The 23,806-nt window shown below is 45.0% G+C and overlaps 1 protein-coding gene across 1 annotated transcript in view; it reads left to right on the forward strand.

Annotated features, from left to right (window-relative positions):
- CACNA1A (calcium channel, voltage-dependent, P/Q type, alpha 1A subunit) overlaps nucleotides 1-23,806 on the forward strand; it is a 209,890-nt gene that overhangs the window by 88,928 nt on the left and 97,156 nt on the right. The window contains exons 4-6 of the mRNA XM_012728946.1: nucleotides 8,696-8,787; nucleotides 11,921-12,073; nucleotides 15,776-15,969. Of these exons, the coding sequence (XP_012584400.1) occupies nucleotides 8,696-8,787; nucleotides 11,921-12,073; nucleotides 15,776-15,969 (439 nt within the window). The remainder of the gene's footprint in view (nucleotides 1-8,695; nucleotides 8,788-11,920; nucleotides 12,074-15,775; nucleotides 15,970-23,806) is intronic.

Consider the following 23,806-nt stretch of genomic DNA (forward strand, 5'->3'; position numbering starts at 1 on the left):
CTTTAAAAGATAAATAAGAGGAAGAACCGTTCCCTGCAAAGGTTAAGATGCTTGAGAGGACCTCGTGTGAGTGGAGAGAACTTTACATTAAGGAAAGAAAATGCAGGAGAATATCTGTGTGACCCAGGGAGAGGGGGAGAACTTCCTCAACAGAACTTTGAAATGCAAACCCTCAGGCAAGACAAACAAAAATACACCATGAAAACCAAGATGTTCAAATAAAGGTAAAATGGGGATGACTTGGGAACCCAACAGTCAACCCAGATCTTAGTTATATCATTTCCTATGAATCCTCAAGCAAGTTTCTCAACCTTCCTGGACTTTGGTTTCCGTTAATAAAATGGGAAGAATAGTATCTACCTATGTAGCTGTCAAGGGTTTTAAATTGAGTAGCACCTGGTATGTGGTAAGACCTATCGTATAAATCGTACATAGAATACTGCAAAAATAACTGACCAGGAATTAAATCCAGTTGCCGTTCATTAATGATAGCCCCCAGCCACATATGCCTATTTTAAATGTAAACAAATGAAAAGTAAATACAATTTATAACTCACTTCCTCACAGAGCCACCTATGAGAGTTCAAGCCCACGTGGAGTCAGCAGATCCTGTGCTGGCTGATGTAGACTGTACAGGGAGTGTCTGCAAGTCCACAGAGACAGCACAGGCCACAGGAGAACAGGCACAAAAGGTAGTCAGGGAGATTCAGTTATTACGGGAAAGAAGCTTGTAAAGCTAATTGGTACGTGATATTGTACTCAAGATCGTTTGTAATCAGAAGGATAAAATTAAAGCAGTGAGTATCTCTGTAAACCTCATATTGTGGGAAAAAATTAGAAAGATGGCCAGGCGAAGGGGTAGGGGGTGTGGGAATACAGAAAATTATTGTCCCACTCATGGTGTGTGGTATGAATGGCCTTCGCTAAGGTTCATAGGAGGTGCTGAGTGTGGTTAAGTCTAGTTCCACAGCAGTTATGCCCTTAGGCATCACCTCAAAGAGACCTTCCCTGGGTCTGGATGTTCATTCCAGCACCATCTGTGGAAGAGGAGCTGGAGGTCACCTAGTGTCCATGCCTGGAGAATGGGATGGTGGGGTAGAGCAGCAGCAATGTGCAGTGTGGGCCCAGGAGAAGCCCAGACTGCATGTCAATAGACTGTCCTGGATGCAGCTTAAAAACATGGCTCTGATGAATACAGAAAACAACAGTCTGCCCCACTTCCTGCCTTTAGGTAAATGAAAAATACACTTAAAATAAAGCACAGGTTTTGTAAGGATGCACTCCAATAAGACTGAATTAAACATTTTATCAGTTATCTCTTGTGGGAAGGAAGGAGGGAGGGAAGGAAAAAGGGGATGGAAAGGAAAGGAGATTACATAGATCAAAGGTAAAGCTATACCATGAACTGAGGAGAGATTTGCACATGTACCTGGCACATAGTAGTTTCTCACCTACAAATATTTATTGACATCCTGACTCCCAGCCATCAGAGAAAATCTAGCTCCTTCCTATACTTAGGTTAGTGCAGGCATAAAATTAGCTGAGGTCCTGGAAGAGAGAAAGTAAAGTAATCAAGTTAACCAGGGGAGCACAGTGGAAGTGGCCAAGCCAGACTGGAAACCCAGGCCCTAGTTTCTTCATTTGTTGATTCTGGTATAACTTAATGGCAAGTATCAAGGCAAAAATAGGATGGTGATGATGATGAAGATGATGAAGGAGTAGAGGGATGAGTAAACAAGGCTTTATATAGGATTTAATAAATTGCAAACACAGTTATAAGCACTGATTTATCACAAATACCCCCATGCTTATAAAGTACTATTATTATCCCCATTTTTTTAAAGATTTATTTATTTATTCATACAGGACTGGGATACAGGCCAGAGGTACAGGGGAGGTGAGAGGATTCACCAGAGACAGAGTGGGAAGAACAGGCAGATCTATGAAGTACATTGCTGAGGGGAGCAGTGGGCAGGTCAGGAGAGGTCTGCCACACTGTGTAGATCATCTTCGGGACTGGGGATAGAACTTGCACTGAAATGGCTGTGGCTAGCTTGCAGTGCTGCATTTTGTAACTCAGAAAACTGAGGCACAGAGATGTTGAATGATTTTCTGAAAGCCATATAGCTAGTGAGTAGAGGAGCCAGACTTTTGGGGGAAAGGATGTTATCCACATTACAAGAAATCTAGTGAGCTGATAGTTTGTTCCAGAGTTGGTTCTATAGCCCAACAATGTCTCCAAGGATTCTTTTCCATCTTTCTCCACATCCATCATCAGTGTAAGGACTTTTTGGCAACTTTCATCTGTTGGTTCACCTTAGTTCCAAGATGTCTGCCCAGTCATCCCATGTAGACACAAAGTTGTCCTACCAAAGAAAGGTAGGGCTGTCTCCTGCCTTGGGTCTTGTCTCAGGAAGAGGATCTCTTTCCAAGAAGCGCCTATTGGACTATTACTTGGGTCCTGTTAGACACATAACTGGGTCATATAACTGGTGTTCCAGGAATCCTAGAATAAAGAGACCATTGGGTCTTTCCTGCCTCTGATGGAATATGGACTCTTCTTACAAGAGAAGGTATAAGAAAGATTATTGGGTAGACAGCTATCAGTGTCTTCCTCAATTCCTTTCCAAGTTTAATACAAGTTCTGTCTTCAATCCAGCCTTTCATCTCTTCTAGAATATTTAGTTCACTCTTGAACAATGTGGGTTTAAACTGTGTGGATCCACTTATACATGGATTGTTTCAAAAATATAAAAATGTATTATGCCTTCCTTATGACTTTCTTTATAACATTTTATTTTCTCTAACTACTTTAATAATATAGTGTAAGTTACATATAACATACAGAATGGATGTTAATAGACTGGTTATGGTCTCAGTAAGACTGTGGGTGAATTGCAGGCCACTGATAGTTAAATCTATAATCTAAATATGTGGATTTTTGATTGCATAGGGTAGACAGTTGGTTCCCCTAACACCATATTATTCAAAATTCAACTGTACTCTATTAGTTATCTGTTTTTGTACAGTTTACCTCTTCATTCACTTATTCAACATTTATTAAGCATTTACTATATACCCAGCACAGTAATAGATACAATGGATACAGCTATGAACAAAACAGTTATTAATTCCTGCCCTAATTGGTGGAGACATGCCAAAATAGTACCATCTCACTGACCTTTCTGTGATGATGGTAATGTTCTGTGTATGCACTGCTCATTGGGCCATAAAGCATTTGAAATTTAAATAATATGACTGAGAAACTGATTGTCCAATTTAAAGTAATTAAAAATGTACATTTAAATAAAGCTGTATGGCTAGTGGTACCTTATTTGATGTGGCTACCTTATTGGGTAACAAAACTCTAACAACCAAGTGATACATCACTGACTGTTGCCTTTTGGTATTTAAACATATTCACCCTACAGTTCCTCCATTTTCATCCTCAGGCTGGTGTTTCTAGTTCCCCTCCTCTTATTTGCTCCAGCCATCAGCCATGGTTAGCTCCCTAGTGACCTAGTGCCACAGGTAATGGATAGTCTTCATGCAGTGCCTCTTACTCTGCTCTATGCTACCTTGGAGTCCAGGACCTTCCTTTCTGAAAATGCTTTTTAACTCTTTGCTAAGTCTTCTCTCACCTCTGTGACTTCTCCCTCTTCTTCACCAATCTCCTTCCTCTTTTGTCCCTTAATATGTAGCTCTTTCCTATATTCCACTGGGGACTCTTGGCTTTTATCAAGTTACCTATATACTCAGGGATACCTTGTCTACTATAACCCTGTTCTCTACCAACCCTTATTTATTCACCAGATTGTCTATTGATTAACTGCTAGGTCATGAAAGATGCTACATGTACTACAAAAAGGTCTCTGTCTTCCCCAGGGAGCTGGTATTCTAGAAGATGAGGTGAATAATAAATATATTGTAATAAACAGCATTAATCCAAAGCATAACTTGTCTTTTAATCTAGAAAGGCCTCTCTGAGAACACAAAATGTGAACTATAACTTCAGAGATTTGATGAGGGCCATGTAGGCAAAGATGGGGAAACTGATGGATGGTAGAGTGCTGGCAATAGAAGGCTTAGCCAATAAACACACACACACACACACTGCATTCCCACGATCCCCATGGTGGGAGGAACATTTCCTGCTGGCAGAACAGAAAATCAGAGTTGCCAGAGTGTGGTGGGACAGGATACTGAGATGAACTCAACCCTGCCCTCTGATGTCCAGACAAGCAGAAAAATTTTGTGATAGTGAGAGTTTGCATTTGATTCTAAGCCCAGTGGAAACCATTGCAAAGTTTTAATGAGGATGTTATAAAAAAAAAAAAAAAAAAAAACAACTGGTACTTCAAACTCACAATCCAGTTCTCATCACACTCTAAACCTGTCCTTTTTTCCTGTCTTCCCCATCTCAACTGACAACTCGATCCCTCCATTAGCCCAGGCAAAATCTCTAGTCTCCCTTGCTGCTTCTGCCTCCCACCCTGTGCTCAGTCCTCATTCCAAGCCCCTAATGACTGTATTGTCTCCCATATTGCTTTGCACCGCCTAATGTACATTTTCCCACTGTTACTTTGTTCACAACAGCAACCTCAGCCTCTAGTTTAGTGCCTGTTTCAGTAAACCCTTGTTGAATAAATGCATGACCATCCCTTGGTTGTTTATTCAGAAGCCATTCTTTCTCTTTCTCCCTCACCACCCTTCCTCCCCCCACATCCAGTTAGGTAGGTGAGTAGAAAACTGAGGTTCTGGAGTCCTGTGTTCCTGGATTCATGTTCTTACTTTGTATTAGTACTTCTGTGCAGTAACTTCTCTGGGCTTTAGTTTCCTCCTCTGTAAAATGGGACTCATCCTGCCAACTGCTGGGATGCAGGGAGGATGTGATGAGCCCAGGCAAGCTCCCTGGTGCACAGCAATCAATGGCAGCTATATATAAATCGGGGCCTCCTCTGTACTCCCACTGCCTTTGTCCTAGTTCCAGCCCTCATTACACCGGCCTGCTCTTGCGGCTCCCTCCTAACTTCTGCTTCATCACCACCAATCTGGCCTTTCAGCCGTCAGGCTTGTCTTCCCAATGCCAACCTTAATCATATCCCTCCCCTGCGCCAAAACCTCACATGACTCCCACTGTCCACACCATAAGACCCTCCACCATCCAATTCACCCAGTTTCTCCCCAGTCATATAACCTTTTAGGTTTTGCCTCTATGGAGATTTCTCGACTATGAGATCCTTTCCCTCCTGCTATCCCTTCCTAATTCCTTCTCATCTTTCAGGGAGGGGGACAGGAGATAATATACCTGAGATTGCATGGAAAGAACAAGGGTCAGATTATCTGCAATTTCTGAGACTTGAACAAGTTAGGGCAAGGACCACAAAATGAGGAAACATAGGCCAGGGTTTTACACCAGGTCTAAAATTTTGCACAGTGCTGCCTCCCCAGACTTGCACTCTGCGATGATGCTTTCCCCAGCCCTCCCATCTGCATTCATTTCCTCCTCTCTCCTGGCTCCTGTAGCCCTGGGATCAGAAGGACTTGTACTTGAATCTCTCACCCACATGCTTGTCTGGACATCAGAGGGTGGGGTTGAGTTCATCTCAGCATTACCATTGTGTCCAACATAAGCTAGCCTAGATCCATCTTTGTTCACTTAGACCAATGCAGTAGACTCCTCTTCCACATCTCTTAGCTTCTCGCCCTGCCTGCCCCCAAGAGGGATCTTACTTAAATATAAGTCAGATTGCATCACTCCTCTTCAGAACCCTCTATGACTCCCACTTCACTCAGAGCAAAAACCAAAGTCCTCCCCAAAGCCCACAAGGGCGATGATCTGCTTGTCCCTTTCCTGCCCTCATCATCACACCAGCCACACTGGCTTCTCACTGTTCCTCATGCAATGAGCCTCACCTCAGGATGCACGCACTGGCAGGCCCTCCGCCTGGTTTCGCCTGACATATTGAGGCAGCTCACCCCTTGCTCTCTTGGTTCTCTTGCTTGCTCGCTTTCCTCCAGCATCTCTTTCTTTAGACCTGCACTGTCTGATGTGATTACTGAGCACTTCATTTGCCATGAAGTACAGAACAGCGCCAAACATCAAACACCACCCAAAGAAAATATGTGTGTCTACTATGTTTTATTAGTAATCTTTCATATCAACGGCCTATGGAAATTGTAACACTTTGAATAGATTGGATTACATAAACTACATTATTAAAATGTACGTCGCTTGTTTCTTTTTACTCTTTTTAATATGGCTACTCAGAAGCTTTAAATTTTACATGCAAGTCTTACACTTCTACTGGGAAGAACTGGTCTGAATCTTTTTAACCTAAACAACTTTCCTACCAGGTGGTAAAGAACAACTTACTTTTACCAGAGTATATAAATGTCACTACTCCCCTCATCCTGTCCCACATTCATTCCCCAGCCCCTTCCTGGGCATTGTTTTTCTCCCTTGTCATCATCCCTGACATCCGGCCTATTTATTGGTTTTATCCTCATTCTCCCCCACACAGACAGGAATTTCTGTGATTCATGTTTCAGCACCTGGAGAGGACCTAGCACATGTAAGTGCTTAGTTAACATTTGTGAAGTGAACTAATGGGATTCAGCCAATGCCTGTGGTTTGCTATGTGTGCCCCAAACTATAGTTTTTATCTACCAAGAAGAAGGACATCCAGATACAGAAAGAGAATGATCATGGTTAAGACAGAATTTGAGGTACCCAAATGAATGTGAGAAAATTGGCCAAGGAAGAGCCAAGTAGAGTTCTTTGGGGTTGCATGGTGTGCCACCCACCCACACACCTCCATCTCCAGCATCAAGGCCCCGTCCAAATCCACACAGACATTGACCTGTTCCTAGTATTTCCCAAACTCCTCCACCCATTCCCCATGTTCTCTGTCTTGACCATATCCCCACACTGGAAACTTCTTTCCCCACTGACCAAATTCTTTCTCCTCATCTATGTTTGAGACCTCAGTTTGAGCTGCCCCTTCTTGGGGCTAGACTAGTTCACCATTTGCCTCCGCTCAGGTGTCTTCCCAGTTCTGAGGACACATTACACCTGTGTCAGTCATTCACGGTATGTGTTATTTTTTAAGTCATTCCTCTTCTGCATCAGCTCTTGAGGCTGAGATGGTCTTGTGTATCACTTGTGTAGGATGTACTCAGATCACATTTGTTGATGGTAGAAAAACAGATCAACCCGACCTAAAATGTCCACCTCTGCAATAGGTGTAATCTTAAAAAGGAATTGGCAACACTTCCTGTCCTAGTTTGGGGTGCCCCAGAATAGACCCTGAAATAAGGGTACAGGCACAAGTGGATCATCTGGGAAGTGCTGGTGGAGGAGAGGGGAGGAAAGGAAAGAAAGCTGAGTGGCTGGGTGGGTTGCCCCTGTGGCCAGCTGGACTCAGTTCCTTCTGGGAGTCTCCACAGAACTAACGCCTCAGAATGACTGGCAGTGAGGGGAGAGGGAACTGGGGTACAGGTCCACCTACTCCATACAGTCTTGGGCTGAATTCTGTTTGCATAAGGATGTTCATCCCCTAGGCTTGTCTCTGCTTCAGAGAAAACCCTGAGGGAAAAGTTTATTTACTAGCTGTTCAGAGAGGCAGATACTGGTTGTTTCAAAGATAAAAAGATGCCAATAGTGGTTGTTCCCAGAATACAGTGATAAGGCACAGACCCCTGTACAGCTCTCAAGATGCTCCCAAATTATTTGCATGCTCACCCTCCTCTTGATGAAAAGCCCTCTGGGTTGGAGCATTTCCTGTCCATCATCTGAAATTCTGATGACAACCTCTTTTGTCATTCTCTGTAGCACTCATTCTACAGAATTTATTCCAGAAATGGACTCACTCAGGAAACAGGGTTGGGTGGTTCCCAGGGCTGACTGAGCAGGGGCTGCAGAGTCTATCCAACCATACCTCCAAGGTTTTAAGATAGGGTATTCCAGGGGGGTTCAGCAGAAAGTTCGTCTTTCTTGTGTTGCCTTGTGTTGGAATGATTCTCATTCCATTTGCCTTTGCAAGAGTGGTTCCTTTGAGTCCCCTTCTGGGGCTCAGCCATCCACACCACCAGGGCCATGTCCATTGTTTGTCTCCAGGTAACTTAGCACACTTCCTGTGTGCTAGGGACAGTGCTGGCCACTTAATTGTCAGTACATTTAATCCTATAACCCTTAAGGCATCAGTACCATGGCTGTCTCTCTTATGCAATAGGGAAACTGAGGCTTGGAGAAGTGGTTTACCCAAGGTCACCCAGCTGGGAAGTGACATCCTGGATTTGAGCCCATGCAGACTGGGCTTTCGGTACTGAGTGACTTTCTTGTCACTTGGTGGAGGGCCCAAACCCCCAAGGACATCTCCCTGGCCCTTCCTCGCCACCACCACCTCCCCAAGATCCATTCTTATCACAGGTTGAATATCACCCTACCTAACCTCTAAACCTACCCCCTTCCATCTTCGCCATCGTAGCTGACAACCTGTGTGCCACAAGGGAGCTTTTATCCTATGAAGCAGGTACCATTAACACTGTTACAGGTGAGGAAACTGAAGTCCAGAGATGTAGTCACCTGTCCCTGGTCACTCGGTCAGTAAATGACAGAGTCCCAAGCACCTTCGCCTTCTGGCAGGACCTTGAGACCCACCCTCTCATTTCCATTATGGCTTCTTTCTTCCAGCATCTTGGCAACAGTTGGGACGGAGTTTGACCTACGGACACTGAGGGCAGTTCGAGTCCTGCGGCCACTCAAGCTGGTGTCTGGAATCCCAAGTGCGTGAGTTTCCAACCCCAGCCAGGGGTCTGATCGGGCTCCCAGGAACACTCTGTTCCCTTCTGCAGCCATCTTAGAGGGGCCCCTAAATGCTTCTCCATGTGCATCATGGCAGGCTCCTCTTTAAGAAACTCCCCCAGGAATCTAGCTGCAAATCCCATGAGCCCCTAAAAGCTCATGAGAAGCCTCACCCATAACCACAGCAGCCAGTCACTAAGCCTCTGCTGTCCATCAGGGGCCACCTGAGTGCCGCTTATTATCTCATTGCTATTCACAAGCCTGTGACAATGGACTGTGCCCACGTGTCCATTTCACAGACGGGGAAACTGAGGCTCAGAGCTTCCAAATAATTTGAGCAGGGTCAAGTGCTGAGCAGTTACCGATCAAGGAGTTAGCAAGTGTGACCCAAATCTCGGCTATTGGTGACTGTCACCACTTGTTAACTTTCTGTTATGTATAGGGAGTGTAAAATGAGCTTTACATGCATTATCTGAATTTGCCTTCACCATTATCCAGTGAAGGATCCAGAAGGCTGAGGCTCAGAAAGGTTAAATCACTCCCCTGAGTTCTTATAGTTGTACAGAAGTAAGCTCCAAAATCCTTACCTACTCTGTGCTGTTTTTCTCATTTTCCAAAGATGCTTTTGTCCACTCCCTGGAGGTAACTGCAATATTTAGGATCAAGATTAGGTTCAGCTCAAAAAACAAAACAAAACAGGACTGACCTGACAATTATTACTGATATTATTATCATTATCATTGTTGCTGTGATTAAAGTGTTTGCTGTGTGCCAGGCATTGTTCTAATTAGTTTCCTCTCTTTACGCTCATTTATTTTCACCTACTCTTGAGACAGGTTCTGTAACCATCCCCATTTTACATTTTATTGGCTTCATTGTTCAGGCTCATTTTCAACCAAGTGTAAGATTTCCTGGATCATTGATGATGTGGTGTTTCTGTAGAAGAATAGAGCTTCTATTCAGGTGTCTGCAAGGTTCCAGCAAGTGCCTGCACCATGTTAAATTAAGCACCCCCCCCCCAGAGCTAGCACTAAAAACAGTCTGTTCAATGACCACCTGTGATGTTCCAGGTACATTGGTAGGCATGAAGTAATCCTGAGAGGAAGGTGCTGTTGTAGTCCCCATCTACAGATGAAAAAAATGAGAATCAGAGTGGCCACCTGAACAGCTCAAGGTCACGTCTCTAGTTAGTACAGGAGCGGGTCTGGTTCTCTAGAGCAGATGCAGGTAAATGCTCAGATGTCACCTGCTTTACTGGGGGGGGGGAGGGAGAAGAGGGGGCCTCCTTCAGGAGACAGAATGAGGGCAGCAGGGTGGGGCAGGGGCAGGAGCCAAGCAAGGATGGTCAGCCAGGCCTCACGGGGCACCCTGGAGTTGAGCACCAGCGTGGCCCTCCCACGAGAGGTGAGGTGGCCGGCCTCTTGTGCTAGGCTGGCAGTTACTGGGAGTGGGAAGCCCCAGGTGCAGCAGCTCCCATAACCAAGGGCAACTTGAAGGCAAGACAGGCAACTGAGAGCCATGAAGCGCCACTGCCCACAGAAGCTGGACACGGGTAACTGGCTCGAAGGAGACTCAGCCTGGACACTGCTACATCCAATCCCGAGCCTCAGCCACGTGCTGCGCTGCCTTGTCAGTACGCCCTTATGTTTTTTGTGCCTTGGGTGTAGCAGCCCCTCGGACACCCAGACAGAGCTTCTCTCTCGTACTGCTGTCAGAGGGGCTGTCATGGTTTATGTGACATCCCATCAAGGTGGACCTGAGGCTATTATTCTGAGTGGTCAGACAGAGAAACGTTGATCTAGGATTTCACTGTGCGTGCTGGATAAAGAAAAACACAAAAACAAATACTTAGACCATGAAGACAAAGAAGTAGTTCCCAGAAGGGAAGAGGGCTGGGGGGCGGGGTAAGATAAGTAGGGCAAAAGAGGTCAGTTGTATGGTGAGGGATGAAAACTAGCCTTTTGGTGATGAGCGTAATGTAGTAAATGCAAATGTTGATAGATCGGGGTGGGAAAATTAAAAAAGAGAAACCACTGTAATAGAGTAAAAATGAAAACACTGAATAACTATAAGCCAGAGACATTTTATGGGGGGTGGAAAGGAGACTGGGATCAGAACTGGGGTGGGAAGAGTGCACTGGACTGTGGTGATGGCACACGGGTGAATTGGGGTGGGAAACCCATGGGGATTACCACTGAGATGAAAATATGCACAAAATGATGTAAATATATATATATATACATATATAATAATAGTAATTTAATGTTGATAGGTGAGGCTGCACACCTGAAACATAAATAACCTTATCAACCAAAGTCACAGTCAGTAAAAAAGTGAGGGGAGTGGAGAGGGAGGGAGACTAGCTAGAAAGGAAAGGAAGTGCAAAAAAAAGCAGAGGGGAGAGGAGAGGAAGAGGGAGGAGGGAAGGAGAGAGGGCTGGGAGGAGAGGAAGCCAGCCACAGGCTGTAGGTTGGAAACTTAACTGGAGATTTCTTAACACTCAGCCCAGGCTCCAACAATGCTCAGGTTGATTCAGACCCTGCCTTGTTCTTCCTCATGCTTGTAATCATGACACCTCTGAGCCTCGCTTCCCACCTCTGTAAAATGGGCATAATTCTACCTTGGCACTCACCACTGGCCCTAGCCCACTGGCCCTAGCCTTAGCAGTGCGAATGAACTATTGGAATGAACTATTGTCTGGTTTCTCCAGTCTGAAGTGCAGAGGGGAGCAACTTGCCTGTGCAGCGCCTTTGTGTGAATTCGGAAAAGACGCCCCCTCTTGGTAGGAAAAAACTAGAAAAATGAGTGCAAGTCACTCAACATCTAGGAACATGGCTCAGAAAGCTGTGGCTTCCACCCCATTCTTCCCCAACCAGTGGACAGCATATGTAAAATACATTTCAAAATATATTTCAAATTAAAAAGTTCTTTGCAATATCAAGAGGAGTTGTTCTATTTATTGTAATAACCAGTCTCTGTGTGGCCCTTCATCTTCCTTCACCATGGCCTATGCCCAACTTCCAGTGTACTCTGGGTTCCTTCGGGAGGTGTCTGCAGTGTGGGTTTGGGGCACTTGCTTACAGGGCCGTGGGGCCTCTCTCTGTGTCTCCCCAGGTTTACAAGTCGTGCTGAAGTCGATCATGAAGGCAATGATCCCCTTGCTGCAGATCGGCCTCCTCCTATTTTTTGCAATCCTTATTTTTGCAATCATAGGGTTAGAATTTTATATGGGAAAATTTCATACCACCTGCTTTGAAGAGGGGACAGGTAGGTCTGATGCTTATAACTTGGTTTTTGTTGTTGCAGTTTTCCTCCCTTGGGAACAATCTCCTGTGAGGGATATGTAGAGATTTGCTTCTTTCTGCTGGCAACTGAAAGAACCTCCTTTTAAAAGCACTGCAGTCTAAGCAGGGGGACAAATAGCTCCTGAGGTTCTGGTTGTTTCTAGGGCCTTGTGCCGGGAACTCCTGGAAGCTGTCTCACGGCTCAGTGGTTTCTTTGGGAAGTGATCCCAGGAAGTGCCAGGGGAGGGAAGAGGCCAAGGGGGGTGGAGGGGAGGAGCCAATAAGACTGGGAAGGAAAGAATCTAGTAAAGGGGTATTCCCAAGCAGACCACTAATGTGGCAACCGGGGCTCAGTCCCACTGGGCATCTCTGGGAGACAGCAGAGGAAACAGAGCCACCCCACGGGAGGGGCGAGGAAGCCGGGCACTCATCCTCTGTCCGACAGGAGCAAGGTCTGCCCCATATGGGTGTTAATGTCCCAGCACAGCTGCACACTGGCGGGAGCAGATGGTGGAGGTGCTTTCTGGGAGAGAGGACAGAAAGGGGCAGAGGACAGTGGGCTCTAGACAAAGCCCTGCAGCCTCTGCCTGGTTACCCTGTGCGACTTCAGCCTCTGCCAGGTTGCACCACAGGAAGAAGGCAAAAGCAACCTTACCTTGAAGGAAAGGGTGTGATCTCTTTGCAGGCGCCACCCACCACTCTGGAGGCAAGAGAGCCAGGATGGCTCCTCCTAGTCTGCCCCAGAATGTGCTGGAAGACACCCCAACTGGGAGCCTTGGCACCAGCCAATCATTCACTGGCCCTGCTCTCCCTCCATTGTGCAGTGCCACACCGACAGGCCAAGGGTGAAAAGTGGGGGTGGCAGGTGGGAGGAAGGTCACAGGACAAGAGGCACGCTCCCTGGGACCTGGCTCCCAACCGCAGCATGGCAGGGTGGTGTCCCTGCTGTCTAAACTCAGGCTCTTTGTTCTCTGAAGCCTAATAAAATGGAATCGGATAAGGAGGAAACCTGTTTCAATAATTGGTGCAGACCTCCTGAATGGCTTTGCTAGTGAGGGGTGTAGGCCACTGTGAACCGAGGGAGTGGACTGAGTGGACTGTGAAGCCAAAGACGGCTCCCCATGGGAGGACAAAGTTTCAGGCCTGTCTTACTGGGAAGAAGACTCAGAGTGACTTCTGACCCACCTTCCCCACCTGGGGACCCAAATGGCCCAGCCATCTCCCCAGACCTCCCCAGATGGGAGGAAAACGCAGTAAGGAAGGTATATTTGGGGTGCTTTTTTTCCTCTTCTTTTTCTCTTACTCCTCCTGTCTCCTCTCTTGAGCTTGTGAAGTTTGCTCAATATGGGATGTCCTAATTATTTCTTTCCCCGATGAAGAAGGTGTTAATTGAGACAGAACTATTTCTGCACTTGGCCTCGTCACCTAGGTGGAAATGTGAGAGGAAGGGATACAGAAAGGGCTTCTCAGAAAGCTCGGCCCAGGGCAGAAAAACCAGACTCCTGGATGCTAGGTTTGGTTGGGGTGTTTCTTTCATTCCAGCCAAGAGGGCAGGAGACTGGCTTGGGTCTCAGCGAGGTTGGGAGGGGACAGACGTGGGTGGGGCAACCCAAGGGGAGGAAGCCTTGATTTAGGAGGATGACTGAAAAGCTCACAATTAAAAATATAAGGCGTGTGAGTAAGAGACAGATATATACAGACACCCCGGCAGCAGGTTAATTTTAAAATATATTTATAACCAAATTCCTCAGACTCTCGGGACTATTGCTTTTCTAGAAGCAGCCCTCGTGTCAGTGGTGGGGGGAGTTGAGGGAGGATGGTAATCGAGAACACCACTGGGCAAATCTGCTAAAGATAGACAAGTTTTTGGTTGTAGATCCCTTCTTACGAGGAGCCCAACTCCTGTGCACCTGACTCTAGGTTCGGCTCTCAGACAGGCAGGGATTAAGTGGAAGGCTCTCTGCTTTCCAAGAGCTTCCAGAGTAGTTTGAGGAGAGAAAGCCCCTCGTTTGCATTCAGTTCTTACCAGTGACGGCTAATGCGATGTTTTATCCCTCACCAAATATGAACATTCTGGAGTTATTGTAGCTGGAGGAAAGGAGGGCTCAGCTCGCAGGGGCCACACCATGGCAGGGAGGAAGCCAGCCAGGCTCAGGCACCGGGTAGAAACAAGGAAGGTTCCAGACAGAGCGATCTTCCCAGCAAATAGTAGTGCTCATTATTATGAGAGCCCATGGACTTTTTGTTCTTACCCCAAGCCTTCAGTTTTTAAAGATTTTGCCTTTCAACCTGTATTTTCTAAATAATAGTCCCTGGGCCACATCCAGCATGGTGGAGAAGACGTTCCCAGCAACATAAACTCGTGGTCCCTGCTTCCCAAGCAGCATTGTCACTTCCGAAAGCAGTGGTAGGAGTCTACATCTTCTCATGACCTGGAGTTTCTATTTCACTGCGCCTTCCAATGAGCTAATAAGATATATGCGTGCTGTGTTGCTTTATTTCTCTTTGTGTGCTGAATGGAGCTAGAGAGTGGTAGCACATACATTGAAATTTGTTTCTGTTTAGTGGGGCAGTCAGTGTCACTTGTTGAAAGTCTTCAAAAATACCACTCACTGAATAAAATTCTCTCCTACCTGCTGCTCTGGTCCAGCGGGGAAAGGTCAAGTACACGTGTGTTGACAGAGGTATCTCTCCTTGTCTCCCTCCATTAACACCTTTGAATTCAGACTGGACCAGTAGTACCCAGCCTCGTGTCACTGGGAAGCTATCTTATGCTTTCCGGCAAATGGAGCGTCCACTGGCACAAGTCTCTTTCTGGGTGGCATTTTCACAGTCTGCCTCCTGCTATCTGGGGAGAAAGCTTAGCTCCTATGCCTAAGGCTAAGAACTGTGTGTACTGGTCTCCCTCGCCCCCAGAACAGCTCCCTGGGCCCAGTACATCTCAAGAAAAAAAAATCAGTCAGGCTACAGGAGAATAACACAACACGATTGACAAATATGTCCTAATGAAGTCTGGAGAGCCCTGTACCCAGCCACCTCACCATGCACACAGCATAGTTACCAAAATCAACTGTATTTGGACCATCTCGACAACAGATTCCTAAGGACAGAACAATAGAAAACATGCAATCTGATCACAGTGCAGTAAAGCTGGAAATCAGTAACAAAAAAGGTAACTCAAAGTGCTTGAAAATTACAAGAAATTATTTATGGATAAATTTACTCAAGGTTTGTTTTAAAACTATTCTGGCTATAAAGCAAAATGTGGGAGGGGGGAGGTAGGTGACAAAGTAGTCCTAAGTTGATAAGTGTATCTATTTGACAAGTTTTTCTAAAAAGCTGTATTTCTTAGTTATCCATGGGTCAAATCAGAACTAATAGAAATTGTCAAGTACTTCCTTTGAACAATGATGGAAAAAATGCATGACAAAATTTATGGATGGAGCTAAAGCCACATTTAAAGTCTTAAAGAAAGTTTATCATTGCAAAGTTTAGGAGAAGTAACAAAACTTAGAGAAGAAATGAATGGCATCAACGATTGTGAATAAATCAGCAAAGTCAAACACTGTTTTTGTTTTTTTTTTTTTAAAGACAAAAAAATGAATTAGTCTTGAAAAAAATAGCCATTTTTCCCCCAACAGCATCAGTCCTCACAGGTGCCTATATCTCCCCTTCCCTTTCATAGATGACATTCAGAGTGAGTCTCCAGCTCCATGTGGAACAGAGGAACCCGCCCGCACCTGCCCAAATGGGACCAAATGTCAGCCCTACTGGGAAGGGCCCAACAATGGGATCACTCAGTTTGACAACATCCTGTTTGCAGTGCTGACGGTTTTCCAGTGCATCACCATGGAAGGGTGGACTGACCTCCTCTACAATGTAAGTTATGCGGGTTCAGTGGGAGATGGGCCTATGGGGCCAGGCAGCTGCCGAGGCTGCAGCAGTAGGACCCTGAGCCAGGGAGGCAGCTCCAGAACAGCATAGTCCCAGGAGGCCCCTGGGGACACAGGGTTGGGAGTTCATTGGTATGCTAAGGTAGAGGAAGACCCCTCAGGACATGGAGATCTAGAGCATACACAGTTCCTAAATAATATTTGTGTAAGTTTTTCAAGATGATGCTGTATTGGACCTATGCTAGGGGGCTCTGACCTGGGGTCCTCATTGGCCCTCCTCCAGCCATGGCTCTCTTCGGGGTGAGAAGGGCACAGGTCCGCCAAGATGTGGTGCCTACCCCCATTTTCTCTACCATGCACTGGGTTATCCAGGGTCCTAGAACCTTCTGACCAAGCAGTGCCTGGTCTCAGGTGAGCTCTGTTTAGGTCAAATTCTCCACCCCAACAGGTACCATTTAGAAACACATCTAAATTTAGGAGGAATCTTTTTTCTGAATTTTTCTCTATAAAAATTCCAGCAACACCTGAGGAAATGAATTGTTCATGTTGGATTAAGGGCTCACTCTACTCCACCTCATCACTTCATCTGCAACAAACCAATTTCCAATAAAGTCGCATTTGGAGGTCCTATGGTTTATAATACATCTTCAACACATTTTTTTAACTCTATCTTTCATAACACCTCCAAGATCAATTACTTTCAGGAGCCCAAGCAGCCTGGGTCCTGATTATGCTCTCAACTACTTACCCAGGCTCACTTACCCAAAGGCAGCTGAGATCTAAATTTCTGACTAATCCTTGTCTGGGAATCTCCCAAATTAACCCCTGCTCTTCCCCCACCACCACATCCAGTAAAGGCAGGACCAAGGTGGGTCTCTGAGTTTCAAATAGTGAGAACTACTTCTCTGGATTTGTTTGTCTCTCTACCCTTGTGTTCTGCCATCTGCCAACTGCTTAGGCCTGTTCTAGTATGTCCCTCGCTCTCTCCCTGTCACAGGCAGGCATGGTGTCTCAAATCTTTTGTTTCTATCCTTGTGCTAGAGCCTAGGCCTTTGAGTGTGGTCTTGCTGGAAACTGTCAGGGGAGCCAGATGCATCTGCTGCAAACCCCTCAGACTCCCTAGGAACAGATGTCACCCTACCTAGATGAACAGTGGTTTATAAATACTGCCCAACATCATTGCAATCCATTCTTTAATCACACTCAATAACTACTTATTGAGTGCAAACTGTGCACCAGGAATGATTGGGGTGATTGGAACACTGCAAAGAAGATGGACAAAAATCTCCACCCTGGTAGTAGAGAGTGAAGTAAACATGACAAATTAACATGATAAATAATAAAGTACCTATAAAGTAGGAGCTAGAGTGTAGGTAAATGTGTAATAAGGGGTGGGGTGACTTGCCCTAGGGAGTCCAAGAAGACAAGTGATAGAAGCCAGGGTCTCATGTAGGTCAGGCAACCATGGCATGGGCCTAGGAGGAGAGAAGACACTTCTCCACAGAGAAGACAGTGTCAGGGAAGAGCATTCTTGGCAGAGGAAACCATAGCAGCTCTCCTATGTTGTGTGCTCAGGTCCCTTCCAAGCTCTTCTCATTTTCAGCTGGCTTCCTTTCTTTCTCCCTTTGTCTTCCTGCTTAATGTACCTTTTGCAAAAGGCCTAACTTCAACTAATCAGCAATGTTGATAATGGTTTATATCAGGTTGTACACCCCAGTATTATATTTATAAAAATAGAATAAAACTGGTTAAATACCGTATGGTCCTTCCATATGATGGAATATCATGTCATCGTTCAAAATCATCTGTTGGAAGAGTATTTAAAGATGTGGGGAAATGCTCACCATAGAATGATGAGTGAGGAGGGGAAGATTGATTTTAAAAAGGGCTCAAGGTGAGGTAAATCTGTGTCCTACACAGGTTGGGCTGCCATTACCAATCTCTTAGACTGAGATTTGCAGAATCACAGAAATGTATTTTCTCATAGTCCCAAAGTCAGAAGTCTGAGGCCAGGGTGTCAGGATGGACCAGTTCTGGTTAGTGCTCTCTTAGGTTTGCATATGGCCACCTTCTTGCTCTGTCTTCACATGGTAAGGACATGGGGGGACCAGCCTGGTGTCTCTCCCTTTAAGGGTACTAATCTTATCAGGAGGTCCCTGCCTAATGATCTAATTCCCTCTCAAAGACCTCATTTCCAAACACCATCCCATCAAGGCACTTCAACACTTAAACTGTGGGGTACACAGTCTAGTCTATAGCACCTTATCTCAAGTGTGTAACTTTTAAAATATAAGTACAAAAAATATAGGCTGGAAGATTCATACCAAAATTGCTTCTAGGTAGTAAGATTCAGAGATCTTAATTTTCTTACTGCTTCTCTCTATTGTCTAAGTTTTCTGCAATGAGCACACCTTACTTTCATCATCAGGGAAAATATTTAACCTTGTTTCACTAAACACTTAGGATGTAAACAGGAAACCAGGAGACAGGGCAGAAGGACAACAAGATAAGCATTTTCAGGTGTCCACTGTGTAGGATGCTCTTATCTCACATAATCCATCCAGAGAGTCTACACCAAAACAAATAAATGATTGTTTGACATAGTGATGTCAGTTAAGTGATCCATAAATGTTATTAAATGAATAAATTGAATGAAGAAGAGACAAATTCGCTTACAGAAGAATGCCAGTTATTATTTTAGATACTCCCTCTGCCTCCAAGATGTAACTTAAGCTCCCCACTTTGAGAGTGGGCTGGCTGAATGGCTCACTCCCAAAGGTTAAAGCAGGAAAAGTTGCATTTTACAGTGAAGAAACCTAGCCCACACCACACTAGCCAAGTGATGAAGGTTGGCATCCCCTGAGGATGTGGAGCCAAGTGACCCTTGGTTTGATGTGGTGAAGAAGGAGCCCCACCTCTTGGTTTTCTTCTCCAAGGCCCATAACCCAAGTTTCACCATCAGACAAACCGGGATTGCAAGGCATTCCGCAGGATACCCAGCCAGTCCACTTCAAACCTGCCAAGGTCATGATGAACCAAAAAACTGTCGCAGACCAGATGAGCCTGAGATAAGATGATGAAATGCCATGTATGGTCCCAGAATAGAGAGGGGACATTAATAGGAAACCTGATGACATCCAACTAAAGCCTAAAGTTTTCTTTTTAAATGATCTGTGAGAGATATTACTGCCCTTCATTTTATAAATCAGTCTTAGAGGTTGAGAGAATTTCCCAAGGTTGCCTACCCAAGACGTGGTGGTATTAAGCCTTGTGCCCCAATTTTCCCTTCTCTGTGTCTTGAGCTGAAAAATAGATAATGGGGGAGAAGGAGCGGAAGGGAGAAAGAAAAAAGGTAAAGGGAGTGGGTAGAGGAGAGATGAGGCAGAGAAGAAAAAGAGGGAAAGGCGAGAGGGAAGGAGGAAGAAGCAATTTAATTTCTTAAAATGCTCTCTGAAATGTGGGGCAAAATAGATTAAAGATTGAGAGCAGGAAAAAGTCCACTGTGAGATTTTTTTATTTTTCAGTTTTATTGAGTTATGATTGACATAAAACTCTACATATGTTTAGGGTGTAGAGCCTATTGGTTTGACATATATTATTGCAAAATGGTGACCATGGTAAGTTTAGCTAACATCCATCACCTCCCATAGTTACCAAAAAAATTGGGCGTTTCTCTTATTATGAGAATTTTTAGAACGTATTCTCTTAGCAACTGTCTGATACCCTATAAAGCGAGATCAGCAATAGTCATCGTGTTTTATATCTCACTTCCAGTACTTATATTAAAATTGGAAATTTCTACTTTTTGACAACCTTCACCCAATTTCTCCACCCCTACCTCTGGTAACCACAAATCTGGTCTTTTTTTACTTGTTTTGTTTATTTTGATTCCATATATAAATGAGATTACGCAGATTAGCCTTTCCCTGTCTGATTTATTTCACTTCACATAATGCCTCATGTTGCAACTTTCAGGGTTTCCTTTTTTTTTTTTAATTTATTTATTTATGGGCATTTGGGTACAGGCCAGAGGTGTGGTGGGTGAAAGGATTCACCAGAGAAAGATCAGGGAACAGAACAGGCAGATTGGCTGAAATACACACTGCTGAGGGGAGCAGCGGATGGGTCAGAGAGGTCTGCCATGCCATTTGGGTCAGCTCCCTGGCCTGGGATGGGATGCTACAGTGGCTGTGGAAAGCTTCACAGTGTAGTGCTTTAACCCATTGTGCCAGCAGGGAGAGCCCAGGGTTTCCTTTTTAAAGCTAATATTGTGCTATCATGTATGTAGCTACATTTTCTTTCTTCATCCATTGACGGACAGTGAGGTCGCTTCCAGGACCTGGCTTTCATGAGTAATGCTGCTGTGTATATGGGGCTGCAGATATCTCTTCAACAAAGCAATTTAGTTTCATTTAGAGATAGTCCTACTTAGCCTAATGATGAGGATGTGTTCTAAGAAATGCATTCTTAGGCAATTTTTGTCATTGTGTAAAGATTATAGAGTGTCATTGCACATGCAAATGGTATAGCCCATTCCTCACCAAGGCTGGGTGGCTTGCTTGTTGAGACCACCGTCACATATATGGTCCATCATTGACAAAGACCATTTAAGTGATGTGTGACTGTATATTGAAATTCTGTGCCCAAAGTGAGGTCTAACTTGTCTAACTGCTACATCTCAGTTGACACAACAGATCTCTGCCCTTGACCTCTAACCTCTCAGATACCCACATGACTTTGTACCCACTGGCCAAGCCTCTTCCTCCCTACCACCTTCCTTAGGCCCAAGCTGGAAGGCTTTTTGGAATCATGTGTTGTCATTCCTGTCCTCTATGCCTCCCTGTTCTGGGTACTTCTCTGTGTTCACCCAGGACCCCATCTCAATGGCTTTCTAAGTAACCCATTTCACAGATGAGGAAACAGGTCCAGAACCAAGTTCAGGGTGCTGGTTCCCACAGAACCTGCCACTTACCACCTCTCACAGCAAATAGGACTGAGAACTAGCTCCCTGAACTCAAAGGAGTGGGATGGAAGAGCTCTAAGGGGGATGCACTGGGGCCATTTGTTGGAGACACAAGCTGGTCGCTCTGCATGATGCTAGAGCAACAGGTGGCCTCTTTCACAGGGACCCCCTCACCATATGTGCCCTGCTTGGCTCAGAAGAGTGAGAAGTCACCCCCACCCCACACAGGGGACGTCCCCAACATACTCCTCACCAGCTGGGCTAAAGCAGCCTAGGGATGTGTGTGGGTGATGGAAACTGCTGTCTTTTGGTTCCTACAAGGAAGGGACAGTGGAGAGAATTGGGAGTCATGGCCTGGACCACTTGAGATCATCAGGATTCCTGGTGGGATAAGAACAGCTTGAATTTTAGCTTTCATTAGCTGAGAGATTAGTGAGTTATACATCTTCCTTGCATCATCAGTTGGAACAAATTTGTGAAGTTTAGCCCCATCTTCCAGATGAGTAAAACAAGGCCCACCGAGATAAAGACATCCTTTAGTCATGGATGGCAAAGTCGAGGTTAGAATCTAGCCCTGGGAATTAATCATTATACTCACTCCCTCTCTGCCTAACTCTCTACTTCTCTTCCTTTCCCCTTCTTTTTGTCTCTTGTTAATCTTCCTCCTTCCTCTGCCTTCTCTTCCTCCTCTCTCTTCCCTTACCCCTAGCCTCTGTCCTTCCCCTCCACTCTTCTCCCTAGTTAATGTCAACTAGGAAAATGGCAAAACTGTTTTTAATTTACGACTGTTAAGTTTATGTCCTTTAGCTAATGGTTGGAACTAATCTTTGGCCTGAGTCCTTGCTCATTTGTAGATGTTCATGTTGATCAATATCAAGGCAATTCATTTGGGAGAACTTTAAATCACACACTAAACCAAGAAGCTTTCAGTGAATACCTACTGCTTACTCTTCTAGGCACCATGGATAAGCAGCAAAGGGAAGAAACAAAAATCTCTGTTTGGGGGTGTTGACATTTTAAGAGGGAAGCAGTTGATCTAGCGGATAATTAAACATTTATTTACATTTATATATGTGGACAGATTGTATCTTAAACATTTTACGGTTTGTGGACCATGAAGTCTTAGTTGCATCTTCTCAATCTGCTGTCATGACACAGAAGCAGCCACAGAGAAAACACATAAGTGAATGGATACGGCCATGCGCCAGTAAAACCATAATTTACAAAAACATAATTTACAAAAGCCCAATGGGCAGCTAGCCCATTGAGTATAGTCTGCTGACCCCTGGCTTAAAGGATGATGAGAGCTCAGGAGAAAAATTAAGTAGTAAATTAAGAGGTTGTGGACCATTAAGGTGCGATGTTGCAGACTGAATAGGGTCTGAAAGAGGTGAGAGGGAGTTTTACAGGTATCTCCTAGATGGGTACCCCAGGGGGACTGGACAGCCAATGCAAAGGCCTGGGGCAGGAGTGTTCCTGGTGTTTGTGAGGAGCAGTGAAGCAGCCTATTTGGCTGGACAGCCTATTTGGCTGACTAAGGGAGCTGATAAAGCTGAAGGTGACAGGAAACCTCCTAGGCCATATGATTTATCATCCAAACTAGGGCAATTTTAAGAGCAAATAGGGAAAGGACACACACACACAAAAAAAAAATAAACAGGTTTTGTGTGATCTGTAACAGGTGGACACTGGGACATAGACCTCCCCCACAGCCACTCTAGGGGTTTGCCTAGTTCACAATCACATCCACCCCATTTTTATCCCATATGCTGGGAAAGTAGGTGTTTTCCTGAGCTGAGTAATTTTTTTACATCCTTTATACTTTTTTTGAATGAACCATGCTCAAAAAATTAGAGGAAAATCAGCCATAAAACAGAAGGCACTTAAGGATTTCACTGGGACTCAGCCATTAATTTGTTTGATGAGTATTTATCGAGCACTTGCTAAGCACCAGGCACCACACTGCACACTAGGTGCCGGCAGTGCTGGGATGAATCAGTATTTTCCTTTCGTTTAAGGCTGTTAGAGACCAATCGTTATAAACATAAAATACTGTAAAAGTGCAGGAAAGGGGCGAAGTAGGGGCAAAAAGTCAGAATGGCAGGTCTAGCCCAAACTGTGCCATCCCCACCCTGCGTGAGCTGGGCCCATTCATCACCTCTCTCAACCTGTTTCCCCATCCACTGGGTGTGGAGATTATAAGAATTGAGGGGCGTTTCACTGACTCAGAAGGACTTTCCTAAAGCCACAGCAGTTGTCGCATCTGCTTCTCCATTCTCAGGAAAGTAGCCTGAGCATTTGAACCTGGAATAAATACATTCCCTATATGACTTTTAGTATTATGTAAACTACCCAGCACCCCAGGGTTATGTTCATTCACCCAGGTACCGTAGCTTAGTGAGCTCCTACTGTGTGTCAAGTTCTTAGCCCCGGAGAACTGACATTTTAGGGAACAAAGACATCTGCAAACAAGTAAACATATAAATTGACAAGATAATTTTGAGAGCAAAATCTGGCTGTGTTGTAGCATGAGGCAGGTCCTTTCGATCATCAGGTCTATAAGTCTTCTCTAAGAGAGGATATAGTAGATCTAAAGCCAAGTAATGAGAAGGAATCAACCAAGCTGACCCCAAGGGGAAACTGGGCTCCAGAAAGAAGCTTAGCAAATGGAATTAACTAGCTCATTGCAATTTTGAACTTTACCCTTAGGGGATAGCAGTTTCTCCACCAGGGATAGATTTCTCTTACCCCACTTGTCTCTTGAGCTCTATATAAAAGGTCAGTGAGAAAGTGACATTTGAGAAGGAGTTGCAGGAGACAAAGGAACAAACTAAGGAGATGCCAGGTTGCATCAGTCAGG

Source organism: Condylura cristata, unplaced genomic scaffold, assembly GCF_000260355.1.
Source record: "Condylura cristata isolate star-nosed mole 26May11 unplaced genomic scaffold, ConCri1.0 scaffold00024, whole genome shotgun sequence".
In the NCBI taxonomy this organism is placed as follows: Eukaryota; Metazoa; Chordata; class Mammalia; order Eulipotyphla; family Talpidae; genus Condylura; species Condylura cristata.